Source organism: Opisthorchis viverrini, assembly GCF_000715545.1.
Source record: "Opisthorchis viverrini unplaced genomic scaffold opera_v5_259, whole genome shotgun sequence".
In the NCBI taxonomy this organism is placed as follows: Eukaryota; Metazoa; Platyhelminthes; class Trematoda; order Opisthorchiida; family Opisthorchiidae; genus Opisthorchis; species Opisthorchis viverrini.
The window spans coordinates 490,442-500,429 of NW_008751914.1; the positions used below are offsets into that span (position 1 = coordinate 490,442).

General features: G+C 42.5%; 1 protein-coding gene across 1 annotated transcript; it reads right to left on the reverse strand.

Moving 5' to 3' along the window:
• Window positions 1-199: 199 nt before the first annotated feature.
• On the reverse strand, window positions 200-7,783 carry T265_09137 (hypothetical protein; the record flags this gene model as incomplete). The annotated part of the gene is made up of 4 exons (XM_009175134.1): window positions 200-293; window positions 7,014-7,241; window positions 7,392-7,592; window positions 7,617-7,783. The coding sequence occupies 4 exons, from the start codon at window positions 7,781-7,783 to the stop codon at window positions 200-202; spliced, it is 690 nt and encodes a 229-aa protein (XP_009173398.1).
• Between the last annotated feature and the right edge of the window lie 2,205 nt (window positions 7,784-9,988).

A 9,988-nucleotide genomic window follows, 5' to 3' on the forward strand; every position in this document is an offset into this window, starting at 1 on the left:
ACTTCCTCACTCGAAAACTACTCAGCATCTAAATTTTGAAGAGTCGGAGCGCGTCCTTTCACCTACGAGGAGCTGACTTACATGCTGGAGATTAGAATAGAAAAAAAATATACAAAATTGCTCATCTGTAACACCCTTATGGTGCCTAGCTACCGTGCCATCAAAAGGAAGCGCGAGCGCTGGGATACGATACGGTTGCTCAAGCGTAGACAGGAAAAGTCAAGAGACAGAGATTGGGTTCGAACCGCAGAGCTTCCGGTGAGTAGATTTGTGACTCACATAAGTCAGGGGATCTTAAAATAGAAGGAGTTTCAGTTTTAAATCCATGCACAGTTGTGATACGAGTGACTGTTTCTTAAGCTGTCCCACCAAACAGTGTCCGTTCGTCCGTCCGTCCTTTTTTGAACAGTTAAAAACTCGACCCACAAAAATACAAAATCAGAACGTATTTGGTGGAACGTACTCACAGAGGCCGATTACTGACACCCGCCAGTGTCTGTGGATAGACTGCACCTGGGTGTGTTACTGTGGACCAACAGCTCATGAGTTGCTAGACATGCGGGGTTAATCAAGTAGCCGACTAGTGTAAGGTTTGTCAGTCTGCACCTTGCTTCACCTGCATTACTATTAGTTGCCTAGCTCTAAAAATAATCAATTCATATTGAACGAACTATCTAAATTTTTAAATTGAACGAGTGCATGACAAAAAGATCGATTAATGGAGTATTTCCAGCCTAAAAATGTCCACACTGGTGTACCGGATGTCTTTCGTCACTTTTTATTACTTGGAATTATTGAAAACGTGGCCTCATACAAAAACATTGACAATAATGGGAGCATTGTGTTGATAGTTCTTCTGAGAAATTTAAAAACTTTCTCCCGAATCAAGAATAACCTTAACAAATTTTAGCGAGCGTGTTTCTCGCGTTGTGTCCTAGTTGGGTTCCGGCAGAATATACTACTGACGGAAACTCGAGGAGTGCACTTACGTGATGAACCCCAAGTGGGTGAAACGGTCCTGCGCTGTCCAAGAGTTTTCAGCAACCTTGTGAGTAGTGCGTTCTTCTTAGGAGAGTTTGAATGGTTTTCAAAAACATTTACTCAGCTCCTCAGTAGATATGCTTGGCCAGTTTTCCAGTGCTATCCTAGAATCTAGAGGTGCTCTGTTCACAAGGTCCCTAATCAGGAGCACAAAGTGCTTCTGCATTTCTATAAGGAAATCTCTTTTTGCTGCTTCTAGCTTTTCTACAAAATCTCCAAGCTATCCACGACTTTCCTAGCACGATTCCTTGTCACGCAAAAAGTCAGATGGTTAACTGCTCAATACGCGACACAGAAATAAGTACTATGCCGAATATTATTTGTTCCAGCAAAAATCTCCGAGCAAAGCTCTCCAAATACAGTACTGTTGATTTGTGGCTTGTGACAAAGGTGACAGCCGCCTGTGGCCCCAATTCAATAACGCTGAATGGCTGTTGGGTTTTGGTCACACGGAATACCAGAGAATAGTAGTCAGAACAATTCGAAGGTTTAAATACCAGCGTCATGTGTCTTGCAGGAAAAGACAACACTTCTGCTTTGTCATGGTGATCGCCAAGCTAAATAATAAAAGTAAATGTTTTCAGTAACCTGGTGACGAGTTTGTGTTTAATCGTAAGACAAATGAGGGAGTCTTTGTGGAAATTTTAATTCTAGCAAGGAGGAACGCGGTTTGTGATTCCGATTGGCCACGCTAACAACGCTTCTATCCCTTTGTACATTCGGTTAGTCGTTCATAGTTGTGAACACTTAAATCTGATGTACGTACTTTTGCGGCAAAAGCCAATAAACTGATTTCTAACCATCTGCCGATATCCTCTACACTCGACTCCCTACTGTAGATCTTCCAAGCTATTCTCTTTGGAACTCGAGTGGCAGGAGAATACCTTGTGGGGGTCACAACTTCGCACCATAAAAATTAAAATAATGTGAAAAGCGATTTCTCAACGTTTGAGTGGCTGTAACTGTTCGGAGCATGAATCTACGTCGAAACCACTAACAGTCGATAAGTTCAGGTGACCATAAAGATTCAGATAGCAGTGGAAACGTACCTTTAGTTTCCACGATTATGAGTACATAGACAGATGCAACTCCCAAAACGCTGCCCGTTCAAATTTGTTTGCCCTATTTAGTATAGAGTACGCATGAACAAGATCGCGTAGCTCACAGAATCAGACTAAGCTTTAACGTCACGCGATTCGTCCCACTGAGTCAGCAGACGCTGATTAAAAAACACGCTTGATTCGGCAAACAGCTGAGCTGTTGTGATCTACTATCAAGTTTTAGAGCGCTCGCATTTCACCTGATGTGGTGAGTCACATGATCAATACGTAACGTGATTTATTGCCTTTCGGCTGAATGTTCCAAGGTCGACCGTAGGCGCCAATTCGTAATCATCAACCATCACAGAAGTATTAAAAAACTAATGTGATGTTCTCCTGACCGATTATTTGGAAGAAACTACCACTTGACTGAAATTCTGAGCTTTCTAAACTTGGAGGACCTGTTTCATTTACTTGCTTACCAGCTGCTACCGAAAACTGAGTTAGTTAGAAATTCGCAGCACGTGAATCTTTCTGCAGAATCCCGTTGATCGAAATTTGGATCATGAGACTACGTCCTTTCAGACTGCCTTTTTTTTATCTCCGGGATCCCCATTACATCACCAGCCATCTGAAAGTTTATACAGTTCTGATCGCCTAGTTGATAAACTAAGAAACTTGGTTCTCGAGAGCGAAGTTTACCCGAATTCCAGAGAAAATTTCCAGTTTTATTTAGGGATAATGTTATAGCTCCCGAAGGTGACCAAAATCCATGCGGGGGTAATGTATTTTGTGAATTAGAAAAACAGGTAAGAACGTCAAACAGGAATAGACCACATAACGAAGGCTTGCGTCTAATCAGTACGTTTTTCTTTGAGTTCCATCCATCTAGTATGGCAGACGTAGTCACACTTGTCTGGATAGACTTCTGTCAGCATGGTGTACCTAAATCTGGGATGTCCATGAAATGATGTTAACACCCATTTTTGGGGGCTTGGAACAGGTTGCTCTCGCGCTCGAGAGAGCGAAGCTTTTAGGTGACAGAATGGCGAACGAGTACTCTGGGATATTAAGTAATCGCCTCTCGTGACCTGCAGAGGATTCTACTTCGCCCTCCGGGAGTCGTTTTCCTGTCACAAAGGGCGGTTTTGCCCACAACAAATGCCGCGGTGGTGTTACTGCGTGGAGAATGACAAATAAATATTTTAATCTTTCGTTGTCTTAGCTCAGCTCTTTTAAAACCTCACACTGAGAGAGATGACATGCTTTTAGGTGATTTTCAGCACTGCATAGTCTATCGTCCAATTCTATCCTCTTCAGCAGACTTAAGTCCAGCATACTATCGTTTCACGTGTTACGTAATCTACCAGCCTTTGAGGGGAGGGGGCTAGGAGAGTCTTTTACGGTCGAAAGTTGGACCAGAAAGAGAGGAACTAATGTTGAAAACCCCCCTATCACCGAATCAACATGGGTGACCAAGGGTAAATGCTCGTACGGAGCAGTTTCGGAGATCCTGGTTCTAGCCCCACAAATATATCACCAGCCTGGTTCTGCTAATTTGAATACATGTCGTTTGGAGGCCAAAAGGCGTAAGAACAAGTTGAAACAACAGTACAGTGTTTCATTTTTGCGACTGAGTACTCATATCTTGTTATCCCGCCATACCCAAGTCTCAAAGAGAGTGACCTGCTTGGCCTGAAATTCCGAACTGTGAGATTGTTCGTTCACGCCTAAGTGCATGTGCACTTACGTTGCACTCCGTTTAAATTAAATTGTTACAGTTAATTACACAACCATTCACATGACACGTTTCAGGAGTCTAGTCTTGTGTGCTGACAGGTTTAGAAAATTGATCACGTTAGCCGACGAGGAACATTATGTAACTTGCTAAACTGATGTGCATGCTACCTTCGCTCGTCGTAACAACTAGTCGAAGCTTACATTGCAAATGCTGTTCGGGCAAAACTATGCAAGTTCAGTTTGGAAGCAGCTAAAAAACCACTAAGGTTAATAGTCGGTATATTTTCCGCTTAACGCAAAGCTCTTATCCGGAAATGAAGGACAACCTTGTATTCGTCAGTTTGTAGCTAACCGCCCTCAGGAATGAACACTCCCAAGGACCGAGAAACGATCGTTCAGAATGGAGAATTAAGGTGTTCGAGTTTTGAACCTCTAGCAAAAATACGCAACGTTTATTTATCAAACCCATTGTTTCTGTTCCAATTCCTGCTTCCTGAAATTCAAAAATTCAACAATGGAAGCAAATCAAAATATCAAAACACAGTGAACTTTCTAAATTAGAATAATCCTTTAGGAGCAAAATCCATTGCCCATAATCAGCCAGAGAGTTGAGCAAATTCAATTTTGCTTGTTTACCTATCGTAGCAACTGTGTAAAGTAGGCTGGAGCCGATAGAGCTGAATAGATGCTCTTTCATTCATTCGGATTCATGAAAATCGACTTCACATCTTTCGTTTCTTTCATTGAGAGACAACAATCACCCTTTCGGACGACCATTTTGAATCAGAGTACCTTTCTTTTTGTTTCGCTTTTTTGTTGTTCAAGCATGAAAATACTAAGTTCGTTCAATTTACTGCTCCGATCGATAAGTTACCAGAGTTCAGACAGGTGAAAGCTAACTATTTTCTGTGGAGTTGATAAACCATGGTAGAATTTTAAAAGAATGCATGGTCAAACCAACTATCGATCGTCCTGTTGAAAGATTCAACACAACTCCCACTTCGACTGCAGCGATTATGCTAGATGTTTTCACGATTAGTTGGTTCTGATCGTGAAAAAAAAAACGGTAGGGCCCGTATGCTTTCTTTCCCGATCGTGGTAGAGATGGGACATTCGCAAAAGAATGGGACCAAAAACCAAGACTTGTCTGTAAAATCACACTGCCAAAACATTATCGGAATGTTGACTAGGCAACGAATCGGGTTTCGGAAGGAATTTCGGCTGAGTGGGGTGAAAGAGCTGTTCTAACGCCACTTCAACACAAATTTTATGAGACAGTTGAAATGTCAGGGTTCGTGATTTTTTACTGGTTGCTAACTTAGTTGAATTCAGGAAGAACAACCATAGAGCGCGAGCGTTTGTCACAATTTACCCAGATTTACTGTTGGTTGGTGTCTGCGAGGGAGCATTAGTGAAGTCAACCTGTCACGTTGGCCCTATCTGTTTTCACAAAAACGGCTAGAGAAAAAAATCTGATATATTTGTAGATCCTTTTCTATCTTTGAGAGCGGGAACTAGAAATTTTGCATTGACCTCAAATAGGCCAGTGGTCATCTTCATAAATGTATCTATGCCTCCAACGAAGAGCCTAACAGGGTTGAATGCTGAATAACTTTACCAGACAGACACACTCTCTTAGCTAAATAAGAGGCTGTATGCTTTCTTTAGCTGGTTAGTGTGTAACGGGTAGCAGACTGTGCGCGAGAGATGACTGATTCCGGCGATTTAGGTGGGAGTACACTTGAAGCTAATAAACTGCTTTTCGCTGGGACAAGGGTAGTTGTTGGGGGCACAGTTGTGCTATGGAACTATGACGAATCTTACCGAATAAATTCTACCGCATATGAGATCCACGCATGGAAAAATCCGGTGAAATGGTGTTACTCCGGGAGAAGTATTGACTTCAAGCCTGAGACCGCAGAAGACTGGTGACCGATGACCATAGACTCTTGATGTTCGCGTAGGTGCCATTCATTGCGCGTTGTTGACGGTTATTCATGCTTGGTTTGGAGTTTACCGACGACTGTGAATGAGTATCTCCGGCACAGACCTCCTCGGACAAATACTTCTTGAGAGTTGCTTGCAGTGGTATTTTTTTGGTCACCACCGTGAGGATGTTGGTGCAACAATATGATGGGGTTAGTAATCGAGGGGTCCACAGACAAAGTCCAGGGCGTTAAACAGTGTGGTCTTTTTAAACCAATCGGTAGACACAAATGTACAACCGAAATTGAAGGAAACAGTGTCTGCCTTAATGAAGGATCTTTGAGGGTTACTGAAAGGAGGGAGTATTCTGTATGCCCGAAATGTCCTCTTGAGCTGGAATTTTTCATAGGGACATTACTGCACTAAATATGGCGAGCGAATCAGAGGCAATCTCTGTTAGCTGCCAAGTATCTTCCAGGTGTCAGATCCCGTAAACACAAAATAACATCCAAATTGACGTCTGTTATGGGATCTAACTCCCACAGACCCTCTTCAGATTTTTTATTGTTTTCAGGGTGACTAATTCGGTAACCTCTTTGTCGTTCGAACAACGTGGAGCATACCATTCCCTGGATATCCGTGCCTCGAGTCACATGTTCCTGCATGCAGCGCTTTGTGTGTGCACATGTAAGTGCAATAAATATACTCAACTGAGTACTCCAACTGCGTACTGAGTGCAACAGTACTGCTGTAGCAGTGAATACGACTTCCGCTTGGTGGCAACCTATTATCCACTACCAAACATAGGACTCAAAAGCCCAACCAGAGCAGCAAGAAATCGATACGAATGCGCGATCGATGAAACAGGAAAGGACAAAGCAAAACAAGAAAAAACAGGAGACAGGCCAAGAAAAGAAAAAAGTCAAGGTGAAACGCGGGGTTTCTCTGCCTGTCATGGCTGCAGAATTTTTGGGATGAACTTTGTAACAGGTTCGTCGTACAAGTGCTTCCGGATAAGCATAGAAAATTGCTAAACTAAACCCAAATGAATAGAGTATGTAAGCCAAACCGGCTGTTTTGCACTTCAAAGACCTGAGTTAAGCTAATATTGGATAACAAAGTTTTTATGTGCATGACTGGTACAGCAACCACTGTCGTCTGGAAGGGATTGATTGATGATTGTTGAAAGTGTGAAGAGATTTAGGTTTTTGTGGAGATTTCGTCCTGTAAGTGAAGTCAATCTATGCTGAATAGCCTAGAAGCAACCGAAACTCCAGAGAGTCTCGGGAGGTCGCGGGTTCGAGGCTCTCCAGAGTTTCATGAGATGCGCACTGCTGATGATCCCCAATAAAGATGAAACAGCTGTACAGTGCTTCTTGGCTTTTCAGCATAGACTGATTATTGAATAGTTCAGCTTTAACACCCTTCCGATGCCTAGCTGCCATGCTACCCGAAGGAAGCACGAGGGCTGGGATACTACCGGGTTCCCCAATCCTAGATTAGAGAAATCGAGAGACAGAGGTCAGGTTCGAACCACGGACCTTCCGGTCAGTAATTTCGAGCTCTAACCACTTGAGCCACCTCGCCCAGATCGATTACTGTTGAGGTATTTACTGCCTTTGAAGATACCGTCTTTCGTCCTACGACTTTAATATGTGTTCACAGGCTGTTTGGGTGTACACATGACGCGTGATTTTGAATCGTCTGTGAGCTCTATGGTCATAAGTCACTTCGTCAGGGGCCAATTGGTGGCGACCATGGCAGTAATAGTAGGTACCAGTGTGACGATGGATACTACTCTTCAGGCATGCGAGTAATATGTTTTCTCGTAACTCCGCTTTGCGTCTATTGAAAAGTGGGATTTATTACGGAATTTGTGGAATTGCTTTGTAGCATTCGTTAACATTTGAGTAATAGTCAATGAATAAGCAGGAAAATTCAGGAAGGCGCGTTCGACAAAAAGACGGATGTTTTGTTTCATAAACAAATGCATATGAGAATTTTGCTTTCCTGTCCAATAGTCCGCAAGTGTTCATTCGGTGTTTTCTTATGGCTCAACAGATATGACTTTCTTGCTTTCTATAGTAGGTACTGCTGGTGGCATGAATTCGAATCAGACGCTTCTCGCTTATCCAGTATTCTCCCGTAACCCTTCCACATTCATCGCCTGCATTTACTTCTTATGTCTGTGACCATGCTCTTCAAAAATAAACGATAGTAGGTGGAGGACGAAACTGTGCTCATCCTTCTGTAGGGCGCCCTGAATTGCGAGGGATTTGTCAAAGAAATCGAGGTCGTTGAACGGTCGAACTTGTGTTACAAATTCGAATCAGACAGCTAGAAACGTCGGCACCCTAGAAACTTGCTGCTTCGTTCCTAGAACGTGGCACGGCCACGCAAGAATCGTGCAGTAGACACAATGATGGTGAGATAAGTGGACAGAAAATTTGTGCCAAAGCTAGAGTTGAGCTGAAAAAAAGAGGATACATAAAGGAAACCACTCACAAGGTTGCTAAAAACTCTTCGGCAGCCTCCGACCAGTCTTGTCCTTCTTAAAGTTCATTGGGTAGGTACGATCGTGTAGTTTCCATCGACTTTATGCTCCACTTAAACCGGAGTTTACCGAAATTTGATAAATACTCTCATTTGCACGTTAGCTTCGTTTCAACGGGAGGCTCAACAACTCTACAAGTGAATATGCTGCACCAGGACATCTCGAATGTCGTACCAACAGAATCATGAGGCGGCCTGTGTGCAGCAAATTCGGTAATGCGTGTACTTCTCGAAGAAAGGATACAATTTTAAGCCCTTCCGTAAGCTAAAGGACAAGCAATAATGCCTGTGTATCCAAGTCGTTTGCCTCAAATTTTAGTGTGCATATAGGTGGTTGGTTTGATTAGCAACACTCAGTTTGTCGTTAATACTGTGAGGTTCGTGTTACGCACCAGTTTTCGAATCCAAAGTATCATAAAATATTATTAAAATATGATGAACTCGGACGCCTGTGAATTAACACTTTAAATTGACGAAATTGCGCGAGCTATTTGCCATCGCTATATCCCAACTATACATTTCAATCATGCATGTGAATAGAAACCCTTATGAACATTTTCGAACAATCCAAAAGACTTACTAAAATTTTCAAGGTGTATTTTTTACTTTCCCAGTTGTGTATGAACTGAATAGCAAGGGCAACTCACACGCGAAATTTATAATCCTATATATTGTTGTTGTTCTACCGATGAATCCAATTCTTGCTATCGAGACATCACACCCTACCACGTGAACGAGTAGCCCGTAGTGCTTACAATGGGTTGTTTGTCTCTGACGAATACCGTTCCTCTTGTTTCATCTATTTATTTTCGACAGATAATAACGCACCTGATGTCATCGTGCATTGCTATGGTCACGTGTGTGTCGCCTAGCCAAATAAATTTAGCACCACATTAAATTTACTTATCTTGTGTAGGGGTTGACCAGCGAGGCGAGTATCAAAAGTCGTGAAGGGGATGAACAGCGGAAAAAACAGGCGAAACTCTTAGTTCGTGATCGTTTTGTAGAGCCTGGATGCAAAGAGCAGCGGGGAATATGAAGATAAGTTGCCCTTGAATTTCATCCTCGTATGTTGTCACGACCATAATAGAACGGTCACGTTACTGTCCAAATTTGGTTCATTTCGAATACCTATTTGAGGGCGATTAGTTGTAACGATAAATGAGTTGTCGTATTCATGTTTTCAAACCGACACTCCCAATCAATATGTGTTATTGGTTTCTACCAATGCCGGTAACGAAGTTCTGAATAACTTTACGCATATAGTAACTTCATTGACTACCGCTAGAAACCTAGGAAGTTGTGCTCCACTCACTACCTAATGATTGCGATTGGCTGATCAACAGAGCCATCGATTCGTTGAATCACTGTGCTGCTTGGTATGGCTTTACTGTGTCACTTATTGTGGTGCTATGCATGAAACCCTTGAGTAGTTCTTACCGGATTCTGACATATTTGCCATAGGATAGTTTGCTCATGTACTTTTCCATAGGTTAGTCTATTTTTATCTTGACTCCGGAAGGTAGTCAGTTTTTGATTGAGTTTTTCAGCCACCATTCACCTTTCTATATCAGAATCCTCAACGTACATCACGCAAGGCATTCCTTCGTTGGATCATTGATGGTCCGATTCGATTTGCTACCCATGTTGAGAGGGTAGCTAAAAGTGTCACTTCAACCATCTAGCTG